General features: G+C 34.4%; 1 protein-coding gene across 4 annotated transcripts in view; it reads right to left on the reverse strand.

The window, feature by feature from the left end:
• Nucleotides 1–16,686: 16,686 nt before the first annotated feature.
• Nucleotides 16,687–19,739, reverse strand: part of pxb — a 161,149-nt gene continuing 158,096 nt past the window's right edge. For all 4 annotated transcript variants that reach the window (XM_053757822.2, XM_053757820.2, XM_053757821.2 and 1 more), the window contains one exon: nucleotides 16,687–19,202. In XM_053757822.2, coding sequence (XP_053613797.1) covers nucleotides 18,570–19,202 — 633 coding nt within the window. In that variant the 3' untranslated portion in view covers nucleotides 16,687–18,569. The remainder of the gene's footprint in view (nucleotides 19,203–19,739) is intronic.

Here is a 19,739-nt window from a genome sequence, read left to right on the forward strand (position 1 = left end):
CTCCAGGCGTGGGAACTACTGAACGGACATGATTTTTTCGTCACACGTTATATATTCGATAAGATTTATCTAACAATAACAAAAGAAAGATTGTTTCAAAAATGATTTTTTTTAATAAAAAACTTATATTGTGGTGGCCTGGTCCCGCGTCGTTTTGCCGAGTCAGTTTTTGATATCCTATTTCAAAGTGCCACCATCATCAGCCCACCTCAGTCCTCTCTCCCCTGTTTGTCTGTACGGTAAAACGTTTCGTATGAAGTTTGTAAGTCGTGTGGTTTAAATAAATCGGAGTCGTTCTTGAAGTTTGTTTTCCGTTATCTCCCAAAGAACATTAGATACAGTTAAGATCTGCACAGTTAGGACATCAAGACACACAATATAGTTACACAAGAAAGCGATACGTAACAATATTATTGAAACTGATGTAGGTAATAAAGGTAAAATGTCTCCGTTTTAGCATCATAAAATCTTACTAGTTTGTTAAAAGAATTGTTTATTAAAGCATTGTTTATACTTACCAAGCAGGTAAAAAGACACGGGATAATTACTAGGTACCTACTCACCTCAATGATTTTGTGTACTTTCCATCGTTTCCTTTTTATCTTAGGGTATTTGGCCACATTACAGTAGCCTGTCATCACCGCCTCTCTCCCCTTCAAACCAGGACACAACAATGCAAGCACTGCTGTTTGGCGATATAAATATACAAGCTTTTGCCCACAACTTTGTAAGTATGTGAGTAAAAATCCGTTGCCCGTGGGTATTTCAGGAAATCCCTTCTTAGTGCTCCCCTATACTGTCCTAGGAACTTACACGCCAAATTTCAGCTTTCTACGCCCAGTAATTTCGGCTATACGTTGTCTGTCAGTCAACATTTCGTAACCATAAAATCGTAAGAAAATATCAGGTGATCCATACATTGTCCTTATCAAGGACAGCTGATATTTTCGAGCTTTCGAGGTTTATCCGATACGAAGTCATTAAGCGATTAATTGATGAATTAAGAAAAATGATTAAAATGACAATTTGTTATTGAATTTATTAAATCATAATAGACCATTACACGACGCCTCTATTCAGCTATTACGATGCACGTAATTGTATAAGTGACTTCGGCGCGGCGTTTATGTAACTAGAGGGCTGGATAATTATACAGAGTAATATTACACTGGTGTCAAGAGCCATTATACTAAGTAGAATATGTCGTTATGATGATTCGGTTATATAATTGGCTAAAGAATTTATAATATTTTGCATGTTTTTTTTCAGAATATTGGAAAAGTAAGATAAAATTGGAAAGTTCATGTCATCATCATCTAGGTATGGCTCGACAGTTATGTTCAACTTGGTCAAGTAAATTATAACAATCTTCTATGTCACTGGTTTTTTGAAAGTGAAAGTCAGAGAAAATCACGCGGGCGGGGCCGCGGGCATAAGCTAATGACTTATAAAAATATGCTAAGGATGGCTAATTTCGGTAAATCAGACTCAAGTTTTATAGGCACACAAAATGAGGTAATATGAATAATTTTACCACCAAGGAAATGGGGGTATTAATGCCACGCCATGGTTGGTAAAGGCGCTAATACATCGCGAGCTAAGTTATGTGACCCATATAGCTATAGTATAAAAAATTAAAAAATACCTAGAACACCACAATAGAGACCATCGGTAAGTCCAGATCGAAATATCAATGTTTATTGTAGATAAACGAGACTGAACGTGCGAGAAACGGTACTGAACGTATTGCGGGAAACATGATGAGACACATAGAAGAAAACCAAGCGGAAATCGTAATGGGAAACTAAAGACTGAAGACGATACCAATCAAATAATATTTACTATATGAAAAATATGCAATAAAATGTCTGAGATTTTATTTTGTTTAGAAGAAATCACGAATATTTTTTTTAGAGGAAAACCAATTTAGGTTAGGTAATCCAAAACGTCAATGCCACGGAAAAGAAAGCGTTGACCCGTATATACGGGATAGGGCAAGATTTTCATAACATTATATCGACTATAAGAAATAATCGAATATTATCATTACCTTCAGTAAGCGATTTAATAAAATTGTTACCTTGTTAGCTTAGCTTGCGATGTAGGTGACGCTTAAATGAGGAGAGAAATAGGACAGTCTCTCACAAATAAATGGTAACGGTGATAGGTAATAAGGAAGTTAAATAGATGGGCGAAGATCTGCGAAGGGAAATCAGATTATTACTGGAAATGACATGATGACGTCAGCGGCTGAATATCACTACGCTTCTAAATGTACTCTCGCTTTGATAGATATACAAAATTCATGTTACTAAGAAAAAAAAAATGTTTGTTAAAATAGATGTTCACGAATCTTTAGCTTTTTTCGTAAAATTTTCGCACCATCAAAGAGTCATTATATATTTTATATGCTCAATAATTAGTTATTGAGTGCTAAAATAGTTTGTAGATTCTGTACTGATTCGATTTTTAATGAAAATAGGTATAAATAAAAATATCAGATAAGTACTTTTAAGCGATGTGAATAGATTTATTCACATATCTCAGTCGAGATCTGATACAGATCGAGTCAGATTGATATACAAACTCATGTGGCACGGGTAGAATTCGAACCTTCGCCACCACCGCTTCAGAGGAATAGCTATATGTATTTATCAATCAATTAGATTCTAGGAACCCCTCGCACTGATTAAACAGCACGTCCGACGTATTTGACGGCGCAAAAGTGAGGCGTACACTCTTCCTCATCTGAGCGTTACTTCCGCTGGTGTAAAGCGTCGGAGCCCTGAGTCCGTTTTCCTACTCCTTCGATCTGATACCGGTGCACACTCAAAAAGAATAAAAATGAAAATACGGGTCACTCACGTGTGACTTATGGATCGATTAGTAGACTGTTACTCTCAGTCTTATTGAAGACCTTATTCAAGACGTGTACGACTTTGGGGCGTATTTTTATTGTATGAAATAAAAGCATTTTACACCACTGCGCGCATACATGTGGCACCAGTCATCATATCACATCTAGTGATCTAATTACCATTTTAGATCCAGGTGAAATCTGTGAGAAATAATAATTCCTTGACGCGGTCCATTGCTCGCATTCTGCTCACGTTTCAGACAATGAAGTCTTTTTCGGCGCACAATGGAAATTTCTGGACCAATATTAATGATTTACCTTCCAATTTTGAGAAAACGATTGGTACTTCTTTTACTTTATTTAATCTAGGGGCGTTCGATTTTTAAACTGTTCTTTGTCAAAGTACAAAATATATTGCTTTAGCAATCTTCAATATAATTCGATAGTATGAAATAATATTATCATTTTCAAATGTTTGCAAGCCTTTAGATGCGAGCAATGAATGGTGATAAAACTCCATATAATTCCAATATATTTGAGCTGAGTTTCCTTGTTGGGAACAGACCAACAGGTCTTGCTTATCATAACAATCTATTGACTCAGGAACTGCAAAGCCCATACAAAGTTTATGACCATGATGTTAGACGTTGAAACCTTGATTCTAGCGGACCCTGGGCTCCAGCGTTCTGTGTCTAAAGAAACATCCAGGAAAATGCTAAGATGAGAGAGTGAGAGAGTGTGTGTGTTTGGGAAACCGTAATTTTAGTCATAATAATACCGTTAATTGTGGTACATGTACCACTCGAATTAGCTATTAGTATGTTGTTTTGATTTACCATTTATATTAAGATACGTTGCCTACTCAGAATAAATAAATCAAATGTACCTATGATCCGAAATATTAGTAGGGCAATATAAATTTCATTAATTATGAACATCAACACATTGTTTCAACAAACTGCTATTCAATAAATTTTAAATCAAACGAAAAAAAAAACCTAATTAATCTACAAACTATTCCAGCCAGCGACAAAACTTCCATTCCATATTTAAACATTAGAATTTGTTTATCGTTCGAGGAAAAAAAAGGAACTATTCTGAAAACTGGACGTCAAAACAATGTTGTTAACATACGAGATGTCGCGTCGGAGCCGTGTCGTGGTGTCGGACGAATTGCACCAGCTGCGTTGTCGAATGACGACCGAAATACGCTGGACCAGGGATGTGACACACTAGTCACTGTATCGATACATTTTTTTAGCTGTTCATATCCCGCTGGCGGCTAAAAGCCTCCCCATATTTCTTCCATACATCAAATTAATTTAATCTCAAAAAATATTTTTAATTACGATAAAACTTTTGTAAAAAAAAAAACTTACATTAAAAAGAAAAAAAAAAACTAAACGTAGAAGAACTAGTAACTACTAGCCTTCATTTTTAATATGGCTGTCATACACGTGTTTATTTGTGTTGTTTTTTTTATGGCGTTTAAACAAAAACATATAGGTACCATATAATCATGTACCCATTTTTGATAGCCTGTTTAAGTGTCCCACTGCTGGGCAAAGACCTCCCCTTCTGTCGAAAAGCGTAGGCGTCGGGGTAGACCTCGAACAAGATGGCGGGACAACTTAGAAAAAATACTGCGTGGTTGGCAATAGACGGCACAAGATATCAATATAATTAAGTAAATGTTCTAATATAATATACCAGGACAAATTACACAGATTGAGCTAGCCCCAAAGTAATTTCTAGACTTGTGTTATGGGAAACTAACTCAGCGATACTATATTTTATAACAAATACATATATAGATAAACATCCAAGACCCGGGCCAATCAGAAAAAGATCATTTTCCATCATGATCCGACCGAGGATCGAACCCGGGACCTCTCGGTCCAGTGGCAAGAACTTTACCACTGCGCCACAGAGGTCGTCAAAATTCATTAATAAATCGTTAATGTTTCACATTATATACTTAAAACATCATAATCTTCCATACCATTTCCCATCAATAGGCGGGTTGGCGCAATATGTTTTTTCTCTCAATCTATATCTATACTATTATTATAAAGAGGTAAGCGTTTGTGAGATTTTTTGTTTGAGGCGGGTGACCTCCGAAACTACGGAACCGATTTCAAAAATTCTATCACTATTGAAAAGGTACATCATCCAAGATTGCTATAAGCTATATTTTATCTCAAAATTCCCACGCGAGCAAAGCCCCGGGCAACATCTAGTAAACAGTATCTAGTAATTTATATTTGTTGTCATATTCACCTCTATTCCACGAAAGAATTAGAATGAATTGACTGTTTGACTCCCACACACAGTCCATCTCTTTCTTGGCCCATTTATCTGTATTTCCCTCTTCTTCTCCTGTAATGAGTAAATTAACAAAATTAGTGCATTATTAAAATATCGATATTTAGTGCATCTCTTCTCCCATCACTAGCAGCTAAACTGGAGATTATGACATCGCCATAATCATAACTCAATTAGATCTTTATATTTATGGGGTTCGTTAAATCAACATACGGCTTTCTGAAATATTAGCCATTTTGACTTCGCAATAAGACTAGGCAAAGCAGGAGGTAATATTCAGTTACTGACATCCCTAATGAGTGAGAGCAAAACAAATACACAAGCAAATATTTTGTCCGTATACCAAATAGTAGTTGTAGTGTGGATAAATTTCTATACGAAACGATACTTAAAATCGTCACTGATCGACTTTACTCCACAGATCGCGTGAATTTCGGAATAATTTTTCTTATTTTATAACTATTATATGTAGCCAATGTAAATTTTTAATTTTCATCTTTTCGAGCGTTTCGTTTTGTATGAAGTCGCCTAAACGGATGCCTATCCGACATGATTTATACCAACACTAGTGAACTTAAACTGTCAACCCGTGATAATTCTATAAAATTTCTTTCTAAATATTAATGAAGAAATTTCTTGATTTTGTTGTCAGATTATTAGATTAACCCTACATCTATGTAGTACATAAACTATTTATAATTTTAGTGTAAATAAAAAATAATACACTAAAGCAGTGTATTTTTTTTTTTTTATTTTAGAATAAAATTACCTTCTACTTTAACGTTTAATTTCTATCACGGCTATCAAGTTATATTTTACAAACAATAGGTATACACCTACTATATATTTACTTTTATCGAAAATAATCTTAAAATAATTATGGATAAAATTACAATGAAAATACCAACAATAACCGCGCGAAGGGAAGAAAAAGCAGAGCCGTGTTCTCAGGGCTCCGACGCTTTACCACTAAATAAGGAACCCAGAAAACGCACAGATGAGAAAAAGAAAAACACCAAGAATAGAAATGAAAAATGTCGTAACATATAATTTGTAGACAGAAATATCATAAAACGATTTACCTCCTCTGAAGTACGTAATACAATCTGATCTAATTATAGCATTCTCATTATTATTGACAGTTGAGACCACGAAATAAAATCAAACAGACAAACTCAATGATATTTCACATCAGATATAAGGAAATTGGAAATTTGTTCCGTGTCCAGTAATGTCCAAACAAGCAACACGAAACACAATATCAGGTTTCAATGGTAATGAACTGGTAATTATTAGTGACTTGTCGAGGAAAGGCATTAGTTACAACTCGTTAAGTGTGAATTTATTGATCACTAACTTTTGCTAGGGTTGTCACAATGTACCTAAGTGTACATTCTTACAAATGAATCAATACCTTATCCTTACTACATAATTATAAAACAAAGCCGCGTGTGCAACTCTGTGACTGTGTGATAAACTCAAAAAGTACTGCACGGATTTTCATCAATAGATAGTGCCTTCATCAATAGATTCCTGAGGTTTAGATGTATAATTTATTATTTTAATTTTTAATTATTTTTACTCGAGCGAAATCGAGACGGGGCGCTAGTATAGTATAAAACATATTCGCTTCTCTCTGTTTTGGAGTCAAAATACGTTCTTAATATAAAGTATATTAGAAATGAGAACTAAAAAAATAACAAATTGATGAATCAATATGACTGATCAAATTAAAGTGACATTTCATAATTATTGTATTTAATTATTTAAATACCTTTATGTATGTATTTATTTTTACCCTGTCTAGTAGCTGTAGTAATAGTCATAAATTTCATCACAAAAACTAAACTGGCCCATATTTATCCAAGGAATCACAGCAAGAAATGTAAAGTTACAAAAATAAATAGTATAAAATAAAATAGTCTGCATGTCAAAACGAAATAAATAAATTTAATTAAAACATACGTCCGTTAAAACTAAACGCACTTCAATCAATGATGGCTAATCACTTTAATGACCAGGATCACGCAAACCGACCCGCCTTCTGGTCACCCCGCATTTTCCTGTGTTTTTATTGGCGGGGAGTATCATTCACTAATAAAGGTATATAATTTTAGCACAATTAAACGTTTAAGTGCACAGCTGTGCGGACGCCATTTTCGAAGTCGTTGAGTCGTGCGTGTTGTGTTCAATTTAGAATACATATATGAGAGCAAAATTTGTAATAGCTTTTGAACATATAACTTCCAAAATTGTATTCTATAGCGAATTGCGTTCTTATAACGAAACTATGAAACTATAATAATTTAGGTATATATAAGATTTACAGAAAAGTACAATAAAACAAGCATTAATTTAGTTGTGTATGTCTTTCTCCGCATGCACACTTTGAAGATCAGAATGTTAGGATATAGAATATTCTGAAAAAGGCTCTTTAGAGATATTGCTTTTTATTCGCTTGTATAACTTTGGGCCAAATTATAAACTGGACCAAAATTCCCAACAAAAATGACCACAGAATACTATTCACATACATGTCGTTTAATTGTGTGTAAAATAAGGTTAATACTTACTTAGTTGTATACAATTAATATCAGACAGTACGATCTAGATCGTGCGAAGTGGAAACGAAATAGTAGGCTCTGACGCTCAACGGCTGAGAAAGAAACCGAGACAATGGACAGAGAAAGGAGCTCAGATAATTGAGACCACGAAAACCATCATTCTCTTGTCCCTCTTAGTTTACTTGTTTCTCTTTCCATCCAAAGGTTGGCTGGAAGAAAATGCATTAGAGATATGTCCGCCTTTGCACTCATTACGTTTGAATATCTTGTTGTAACTTATAACTCCCTTGTGAATGGTGCAATAAAGAGTTTATCTATCTATCTATCTATCTTATTTTCCAGATTTCTATGCAATAATTTTTCAGAAAAAATAGAACAAAACCTAATGAAAAATCTCCAAGACAAGACACAATAAAAGCAACGAACGACTTAATGCGCCATTAGCTGAAACAAACGCGGCACCTGCAGACCGTGCAACAACGGGCGTTAGCTTAAAATAACTGCAAGATTAATGGGCGAAACTCGAAACGATTCTGTTAATTCAAGTTAAATTTTCATTCTTAATTTTCATTCAGACTTAGAATAGATTCACGCATAGGCATAAACTTTTATCTATAGACGTAAATCATACCTTAGCAGCAAAACTGCTTGATCTCTGCGACCGATTACAAACAGTATGAAAACGATAGATTTGTCTCTCTCATTTCAAATGTCCTTTTAATTGTTCATCCTGTTGTGACAAAGATCAAGCTATATTTTACAATGTAGCTAACAGTCCAAAGCCATACAGTGGCACGCAAAATTGCCAAAATGTACTGATGATATATTTAAATTGTCGTCGAGTCGTCTCGCACACTAACGACCTAAAGAAAATCAAAATCAATATATCTAATTCAAAATGTTTATTTACATATATATATATACATATTCAACAACATATTAAGCTACACAAATTCATTACAAACTCGCCTCTATTACCGCGGCGTAAAGACCCACGCAGGGTAACTTAGCACACTTGACTGTACATCAATTCTTTTAGCTAGCCAACGCTGATTCGGTTATACGAGTGGCACGTAGTGGGGGAGTCCTATTGGACAGTTGGACAGTCCTATTTGACATCCATAATGTTAACAGAATTATCTAGATATGAGATTACTGCACTGCGCATGCGCGTATTTAGGCTAGAAGCTAGCCTAGATGGTATTCAATCATACGCATCAGCAAGAGAAAAAGTTGGTGGTAAGCGTGGACAATGCTCCTTTTTATATTAAGATTTTCACCGTGATTTCTTTGCAATAGGTCGATATTACAAAGAAGTCAATCAAGGTAAAAATCTTAATATAAAAAGGAGCATTGTCCACGCTTCCCACCAACTTTTTCTTGTAGTTTTAAGATTGTCGAATCTTACAACTACAACGATTATCAAGAATCTTATAAAAGTTATAACTACTTTTAAACTTTCACTTAGCATAATATTATATATTAAATAACAGGTATTAAACTCGCACATACCTTTTTTATTTCCCAGACGTTTCGGACGAAGGTGCCTAGTGACCACAGACCTTTGTAACAAGGTTCGAAACGTCTGGGAAATAAAAAAGGTATGCGCGCGTTTAATACCTGATATATATATTTACAAACGACTGATAAACATAACATTGCTGACTTAAAAACCATTGAAATAGCTCAGCTTCAGCAGTAACACATCTTATAGTGCGCCTAAATTCATCAAATAGGACGCATCATTACTCTTGGGGCTTGCTTCGTCAACTTTGTTTTACATTCAGTTAGCGCGTACGAGTGAATGATTTCATTTTATAAATAGCTGATCATTCAGTATTACTTAACGTTAACGTCAAAGTTGACTGCTGCAACTGACGCTAAGAAAGTTCAATATATCTGTATTATATAGGTATTCAGTTATAATTTCACGTTTTCAGGCCATTTCTCTCTTCCTCTTTCTCTCTGTCTCTCCCTATCTCTCTCGGTTTCTGTTTTTACCATTAAGCATCAGAGCTCAAGGTTCCGCTAAAAGGCCATCTTACATTTCACAAACAAAACTTCGTACCCTTTGATCAATCAATAAGAAAATTTTCATAATAGCCCCTTCGCTTCTTGATTGGACATTTCTGATATAATTTCTCACTCGTGTCGTTTTCACCTCTGCTTCGTCACTTGCACTTTGGTTTTATTAAGAAGCTAATAGTTTTATTTTATTAACAAATGCATTTATTGTTTTCATGCGCCATTTTGAAATGATAAATAAGGAGCCTGTGAAGGTCTGATTTCTGAATAAACGCTTGAATCTTGACTCTTAAAACCCTTTTCAAACACTTTTTCATATGTTTAGATCAAAGTAAAAGAATAATACTATCATTGAAAAACAAATGCAGAGAAAATAATTATATTAAAATATATTATAGAAAACTAGCTATTGACTGCGGCTTTGCCCGCGTTGATTTTAGTTGCGAAAGCGCAACAAAGTAAAAAAAGGTAGCCTATTTTGATCTTTATCTGCGGGTATAAAAGCCAATATAAAAACCAAAAGCCAGGCTCGTACTTGTACTCATACAGTACACAAGTATACCTTTTATATTACACTTATATACCTTCATGACCATTTCCTATGGCTGTGATAGATAAATTCCGTAGTCGTAAAGTAAAAGAATCTAAGAAAATGTTTGCAGATATTGAAATTTCGGGTGTCTTTATTGGTATCGTAAAAAATAAAAATACGCCGTATGTTTATGGGACACGAGTGTATGTTTGTTAACTCATTCCACTCCAAACTGCCCAAGGATATGACCAGGATAGGTTGGCTAAAAACTGGACTTTATGACTATATATTATAGGTATCGCATCTATAGAAGGAAACGTTAAGACGTTTGGAATAAAACCACTACATAATTATCTCACTCTAAATCTCTGCATGTGTACCCTGATGCGTCCGGGGTTGTGAAGCCGCGAAGCTCGGGGTCAGAAACATAAAATTTTGAAGATTCGGCTGAGATTTTACAAGCGGCTACCTGCTTGTTGTCAACCCTCCTTCGGAAATCTATTGTTGCCTATCTATGTCCTGGTGTCTCTTAGTTGCCTCGTACGATATTGAGTGGTCCGATTCTAGGGCGGAACCACACGCCACTATTCACAAACTTACTTGATGAACGAGAATGAATGTGAAAGAGTCTTAACCACTACACCACCACCGTTGAAACGGAGATCGCGCGTGCTTTAACCTCGAATATGTCAAATTTTTATGAATATATCATTATATTTCATCGCACTCACCAATATAGCATCATCTCGCTCACTCCCTGTCACGTATAAAGGGCCTAGATGCCAATTTCCTTAAACATTGTTTTGGAGGTACGCTTGATAAATTACCACTCTTGTATCGCCTTTAGCGGCAATTTGCTTGTAGATGAAGACATCATAACGAGTTTATAAGGCGCCGATGTTGCAGGACTCAAGTCCTAGATAGACACGCGTCGCGGATTCATGCTAACGCATATGATAATCCGGCAGGAACAAATCCAAGAAGTTCTGGCTTGATGTCGTCAAGGATGATATGCCGTACCAAGTGGAGAAGAAAAAGTACAAAAAAAGTATAAGTTTGTTTGTACTTTTTCTTTCTCCACCTTTTCTTCCTCCTTGTTATTATATATAGTCCAGAGTGTACCTCGTATAATTGAATGTGGCGTTTGGTTCCGTCGGACCACCTCATGTGCACCCGTCGATGTCGTACCAAACGACTAAGGGACCTATAGATAACCTAGATAGCTGATAAGCAACAATAGCATTCTCAAGGAGGATTGACGTCAGGCAGGCGGCCGGTTGTAAAATTACAGCCGCAGCCACAGGCCGGTCAAAATGCGAACGCTTTATGTGCAAATGAAAGAGAGAGTGTAATTAAAAATGTTGATTATGGCAACAACATGCTATACAGTACAGACCACTAGTAAATAAATAAACGTTTGTTAAAGCCGCATTCGTAGAAACATAATATTTTGCTGCCAAGACGATTTACACTCGCTTTTCGCATCGTTCGCTGCCGTTCGCGGTGCGAGTCTATCTAGGCGGATATAAATTGCTTAGTTAAATATTTTTAACTAGTTTTCTATCTCAAGTTGTGAAATGCAGTCTTTGTGCAAACAATAATAATTAGAAATTTAAATTAGGTGTTATCGTGAAAACCATTACAACTATTTTGATTTTAACGTACAGTAACTTTCATAAAAAAATAGACTATGTTCATAAAATATATAAACTTTTATATTGATTTCTTTATAATATATTGGTTAAATCTCAACCTGTTCTTAGCTATCAATATGGTCGGTAAATTGCAATGTCTAAAACTAAATTACAGATGACAGGGAGTTTGATATATTGCACTGTGATAATGTTATTATTACGTCTTATTCGTGAAGATAGCGACGTCTTTATAGCATCTGTGAGCCGTAAATTTTAACCTCTAGTAAGGAAAAGGGGTGTTGTAAGCTAAACAAAGCATGTGATAAACATCTGTCTATAACATATTATGCCAATTTAATTAGCAAATATTTTCAACTCGATACTTCAAAAAATTAAAGTAATTCAAATTGAAATTAAAAAAATTCTCGTCATTTATTCAGAAATTAGACCTTCATATTTTCATTTTCAAGCTACAAACTACTGATCTGGTAACTATCCAAAGTTCCATATGTACTCCACACATTCAAATTAATTTATACTTATCCAGGCAGGTAACCTCTATGCTGTGGCCTTAGTGGCGAATTCGCAATGATTTTCGATAGCTTGATGTGGTGTTGACTATAAACGTTATACCTACATTAAAACGATATTATAAATCTGGAAGTATGTCAATTTATTACGTACACTTTCATGGCTATACTGGTTAACTGATTTCGTTAAAATTTGAAGGGAAAACAACTAATTTTGAGCACAAATATAGGCAACTTTGTTTTTCAAAAATCGACCCCCAAGGGGCTGCAATTGGGGTTGAAAATTTGTTTGAGAATTACACTAGATTTCGTTGCGGGCAACCGATGCAACCCTCAATTTCTCAAGAACGTAATACACCATTAATAATTACCCGTTTAGTTCCACAGCACAATATAGTCGGCGACACGACACCTCATGTCTCATCTAAAGCCAAGTTTGTGTCCGTATGTTTGTGTGTTGTTAAAATATATTCATTCGCGCAAACGCTCGTCTAAGCACATAAATCAACAGTGCCTTAGGCGGCTTATTAATATTTGCCGTTTGCGATGATATAAAGCTGCTAGATGTTGCATATTAATACTATATTTACCTTTATAACTATTACGTGTTCGTTTCGTATTGGCCGCCTATCTTCCTCCGCCTTTCTTCTCTCCGAACTCGATGTTTCGACGCTTCAAAAACCTATTTTGTGTTTTCAATTAAAAGATTCACAGGTACACGATCAGTCAATTTTGTTTTGCGCTGAAAAACGCAAAGTACGCCATTTTGTCTAAACGTCAATGGCGCACATGTCAAAGTCAACGTCAAAGTTGACTGATGCAATCCACGCTTACTTTATTTTTAATCTTAATTTTTTTTTAATCAACTCGGTCTCGTTTGCTATAAAGATGTATGTAATTATCAGTTCTTTTGCAATATTTGAAATAAGAATTTCTTGATTTTATTTTCACTATTTGTCTTTTGCGTATTTCGTTCAAGTTACTCAATCGAAGGTACATCCAGTATTTTCTTATCTATGTTAGTAATATAAGTAAGATCCTATCTTAAGCGCGATTGTTGAGGTTTGCTCAAGGAAAGAGATGCAAGATTTGTGCGGTACAGTCGTCTCGGTAATGAAAAATTGGATGCTGCCTTTGTAATGACATTTTAGTGTGCACTGGACCAAATATAACTTAAATAATGTGGAGTGTTGTGTAGTGAAAATTTTTGAATGAAAATAGATTCTCTCGCTATTCGGTTTTCGCTATATTTTGCTGGTTATTAGATGAATTAGAAAAGTCATGTCAGATGCCTTTAGGCGACCTGAATAAAACCTAACACGGTTAGCTATTGATAACAGGGTCAGGTACACACACACGATATGAATGAATAAGATGAGGGTATTAACTTCGCTTCTCTATTTAGATGATCAAAGAAAGTAGATGAGAAAAAGTAGTAAATTCAACTCAAAGTTTTAACACTCTATGGTTGGAAAAGACTGTGAAAACGCTGAAATAAGAGAGAAAGATAGAGAATAAACATAAAAATGTTCAAGTTATTCCGCTGACGGTACTAGAAACAGCTCTATTTGTATTTGTCCCGGCTGTATAAAGCAACACGGCTTGTTCTATTATTAAAAACTAACGTTTCCTCTGTACGCTAAAGTTTTGCCTACCTAGACTGTGAAGCAGGAGATTATTCTTATCTATCTAAAATTCTAGCCCTCGAGACCACCTACACTCAGTTCAAAAGGTCAAATTCTTTGATTCGTTTGAAATATGATCAAAAGAAAAAAATCTGCAAATTGGAAATACGCGCAAAATTATACTTTTTTTTTCCATTTTAGACATCAAAAATGCAGACAGCCAGTGAATTCTGGCTAATGGATCTTCAATGTTCGAAGGTTTGTTTCAATGGGGTTTTGGGCATCACAGCCAAAAATGTGATGATGAACATGGTCACAAATGACTTGTGCAAATGTTAAATCTTTTGTTATATACAGTTGTGATTCCCGGTGAAGACTTTTGTAGCTTAATGGTAATAATACCATGACTACTATAGCGTAGGTCCTGGGTTTGATTCCCGGTCAGGTCAAGATGGAAATTTATCTTTTTCAGATTAGTGTTTATTAAGGGTGATTTGCACCGTCAAAATTGGCGTTGGCTTTGCATATTTCTGCGCACGTTGTTAATGTCAAAGTTGACTATGCAACCCACCAAAAACATTAAATACCATTAGATTTTATGTTGATGATGTCTTCTTTTACAGATTTACCTGAGTTTTAAATTTTTATCGGTATATTATCAAAAGCAGCATCGTTGGGTATGGAGCTGGTATCCCATATCACAAGTCTCTAATTTAAATTTGGGACTCTCAATGTATATGATTTATCCATAAAAATTGATAACTATAATAAGATGCTATAATATGAAGCGATGGTAGTGTAATGGTTAAGACGCCCAGCTGTGGATCGAAAGGTCCCAAGTTCGAATCCTACTCGTAGCACATGAGTTTGTATACCATACTGACGTATGTATAGTAGTTTTCTTCGACCACCGCTTGCTTTCAGCGAAGGAATACATCGTGAGGAATCCTGCGTAATAGTTGATTATTGACTTGTGTGTGAAATTGAGAACCACTCCATTGAAAGTGCCCAGAAAGTTGTTCTGTGTGTTTTATTCCACGTAATGACCACGACCCTCGGTCATGAGGAATACACTATGAAGGAATATGGTGCTATTTATCAGATATTTATTCCGCACCGGCTCCTTATTAATATTTCAATCAAAAACAAAACTTGGGTACCATTTAAACACTCTTGAACATAACCGTTCAAGTAAATATATATTAAAGCACAATTTATTTCAACTTAAAACGTACAGTTTACGAGAGCCTTCGCTATAAACACATTTTATTTGCAAATTATTCAAAACACTCTAATTTAATCTTACTGTATTTACATTTTATTCGCCTATTTATTTAACCCTTCAACTGAGAAGCTACTCAAAAGGGCTATTGTATAATGGACCTTTTGTGTTAGAAAATAAAGATAAAATTACATTGACACCATAAGGAGATTGGATCTAATATTTGTATTACAAAGGGAATGAAATCAATAGCTTTCTAGATTTTCATTAGCATATTGATTTTATGTCTATTCATAAGGTTTTCTTGATACCTATTCTATGGTGCACAATTGCACATGGAGGAAAAGTAGTTCCTCAGTAAGTAAGTTTGCGTAAAGATCTTGAAAATGCCTTGACCGATTAGATATCTATGGAAATGACTATAAAATATTGCAAGAAAGTTGTGACACAGATTTCTTTTGTTTAAATTTAATTGCACAATTATTATTTTTTTAAATACAGTTAACTTTGTTATCTAATTGGAGGTGCAATGGTTCGTGATATATTTATTATCAAATATCGTACAAAATAATAATATAAAGTATAATATGTATTTATATCCATTTTATGTATTTTTTGTTATTGTTATATATATATTTATGTATTTATTTATTTAGATTTTACTTTTCCTAAGTATATTTATTAATTTTCTTACAATTTATAGTTTTCTCTGTTCATGTTGTACGTTATTACGTCTGACCAGCCTGCTACTGTATACACGTCCACTCAACCTATGGCCGGTTGACTGTAAGAGATCCCTACATGGGATAAGTCCGCCGTTGTACAATGTATCTTTCTTGTATTAATTTTGATTAATGTGCTTATTTTCGTGCAATATTACAAACAAACATAAAGTAATAAGTAAGAAAATTAACGTTTAAGTGTGACGTTAAACGTTAATTTTACGTTACGTAGACGTTAAACTGTGTGTGATATTTTATTAATCTTTTTGGTAAGTTTGACGTCTTTGCAGAAAAATACTGAGGCAAGATATCGCTTCTGCAAGTTTTATCATACTTGAATTTATTTTTGTTTACTTATGTTAAAATTATACTTATTTACACTGAAAATTACCGTAATTTTCAGTGTAAATAAGACATGGCATGTCTAAGATGGGACTCGACGTGTTACGTAAAAATCTAATTAAAATTTTTGTTTGTTTTGGAATGTTCACTAAATCCTAAGCATAGCATAGTTCATAGAATTTGCAAAAATACCACACACGACCAGAGTTTTTCATTCAGTAAATATAATCTTAATTAAACCTTTATAAGGTATGTATCAACTCTTGTGTTCGTTGCTGGAAGGAAGGAATGTGGATTGAAATAAAGTGATTTCTTAAAAATTTATTTATTTTTTTCATTTTATTGTGCTCTTTCAAATTTATAAATTGGACAACTGATAATTTTTACAATAGCATTGCAATTTTTGCATTTTTACAAAATTAAACCATACTAAAAAAATAAATATCACTTAAATTACACAAAAACAAAAAAAAAAAAAACAAAAACAACTTTTGATAACCAAATAAAAATCCGAATACAAATTATTAAATCTTACATACATAAATAAAGATGGCGATTAAAACAATGTCGTTAATGGATTTTGTTAAGGTCACTATTTAATAAAGATATTTTAAAAGGTACTAAGGTGGGTGACTCAAATAAAGCCTATGCTTATTATGTGGTATGATATTAAAAATTGAAAAATTAAAATAAGTTGAGTTTTTTTTTTGTGAAACGGGGAACAAAAGTAACAGTTTTTTTACAAAATACTTTTCAATTCTGACCTTAACAAAATATTCATGAGTATATAATTTTTGGCAACGTGTTACCGCTGTACAGGGCTGTTTTTTACAATACTCACTGTGATGCTGATATTAAAATTAAGAGACAGGATTATTTATATTTGATTTATGTACTGCCATTGCAATTAAATATATATATATATATATATATATATATATATATATATATATATATATATATATATATAAGAATATAACTGGAATTAAGACAGAGCCATTACTTTTTATCATAAAACTGCACATACTTCGCTATTTTCAAATGGTAGTCTGATTCCAAGCTATGCGTAAAAAAGTTCAGTGACCCGAATCGCATTTTCTCTGTTGCTTGTGCAAATAATTAACGCCCTTTCGCATTGAAACAATGACAATTTCTTCTTATTATTAAAAAAAGTTATTCTGTGATTAAAATTAATTAGAATTTAAAGAAGCTATCCTTTTTTTCTCTCGTTCTTAATGTCAATACTGAAAATAGAAGATACAAAAAAATACCTTTTAAAGACCAGAAATAATATTTATATAATGAGAGTTCAAGATTACTTTCTGAATATATTATGTATAGTCATCAGCGTGTTAAGGAGCCGTATGTATGTAAATATAACAACGGCAATAAGGGCAAATTTGCAATGATTTTGACTAAGTTAATGTGCAATGGACTGTACCTACATATTAAATTATTGTGGGAGTAGAGATATATTTTTAAGTCTGCTCGTTATAGTCCTTTTCTTCATAACAAATACATATTTACTTAGCACCAGTGAAATAAATAGTATAGAATGGTGATCGTGATTCAATATTTTAAATTAATTACGGGATAGTTTGATATGATTATAAAATCCAACTCACTGCGTCTTAATGCGTAATTATTTTAACTACATACTTTATACAATATCTACAAATTGAAAAATTTATTGTAAATTAATGTACAGAATCTTTTTTCGCGAACGCACAACGACGCGTTTCTTCTTTACATTTCAATAATTCGTTATAATGTGATAATTTTAGGACTAGTTTGAATTAATTTACTACGCTGAAACTGCTATTACTAACTAAATTATGGTCACATGAGTTTATACAAAATAATTTCGCTAATGGAAAAAAAAAAACGATACAAAACGCCATCCAAGACGACTAATATTAATAGGATCAAATTTTCTACTTTGATAGATTTTGTACAGTGTCCGTAGAAAAAGTCCTACTTAATAAATTATCTGATTATCTGTCCTTTATTAGGCAGTACTATGTTTTAACCCACTGTCTACAAAAGAAGGCGTAGATCAGGCCGCAATGATTACAATCAAATTAGGCCTGGAAAATAAACTACTAAATGCGAATATTCCTGTTTCGAATTGTCTATCAAACACTTATGGCACACGACCATATCACTAGAATCCATGGACACACTCGCTTGTTCATGACATAGGAATTTCCGCTGACAATCGATGTCTCGATGAAGCCCTTGTACCACAAGTACCACAAGTATTATTGCTATAACCAGAATCTGATCCGAAGGACGAATCTCCACTGGGAGGTTTCGGAGATGCTCTTGGTCCTCTCCAGCACCCGATGCCGGGTAATTCTCCACCGGGCCACGCGCCTCCAGCCCCAACAGGCATCGGCACTGGTCTGGCCCCAACTGTCCCGACTTGGGGATATAATCTCAATAACGCATCTAATAACACTCCTTCGTGGAACTCCGAAGGATCAGGTGGATGGATATGTCTCGGCATTCTATGCTGAGCTCTTCGTCTTTCTAAAGACTTAGGTCGTCGATCCATGCGTTGCTGCCGTGGTCTGTGAGGTAAGGATTGAGGGGCGGGTGGCCTCGAGCATGTCCTACAGGGCGCTGCCTCTCCGACTAAACTCAGTTCGTCTTCGGCGAAGTGGTCGTCGCTGTGGAGGGAGTCGTCGGATCTGTGGGGCAGCTCTTCGTATAGTGGCGCTCCACACGTGTCGCCACCGCAGGAGTTGCCTCCCCTCCAGGTACCACCAGAGCCGCAGACGAACACTCTTCCAGGGCAGTTGGGTCTCTTTGTTTCTACCATCTGAAACACAATTAATGAAATCAATTTATGGAATATGTTTAGCCGAATGGAATAAATACTTTGTATATTATTTCAACAAAAGTAGTTCTTCGTATTGTAATACCGTCTTAAATTTAGAGAGTTTGAAGATAAACTTTAAATGAAATAGATTACGTAAAAGTATGAGTAAGGATTGTATATAGGTACTTTATATGTATGTTTTCTATGAAATTTGAGTCTTATCAAGAAACTTTTGACGGTTAACAAATTATTTCAAAGATTCAGTAGAGCTAAAGATCTACCTTCACTAATTTGTCTTCAAAGAGACAACTTAGTTGAAAACTATACAGACTTAAGTATTGGTATATACTTATGTAGGTAATGTAATAATATATGCTCTTAATGATTGTTCACTTTCAAACACATAATGATTTAGCAAATAATATAATAGCAGTTCTTGTAATTAGATCAGTGTAGTATTATATTAAAAATAAATATAATCTATGACATTACAGTATGCATAACTGGCCATAATACACGTGAAAAAGAAAAAAAAGA

Source organism: Plodia interpunctella, chromosome 17 (assembly GCF_027563975.2).
Source record: "Plodia interpunctella isolate USDA-ARS_2022_Savannah chromosome 17, ilPloInte3.2, whole genome shotgun sequence".
NCBI classification, from domain to species: Eukaryota; Metazoa; Arthropoda; class Insecta; order Lepidoptera; family Pyralidae; genus Plodia; species Plodia interpunctella.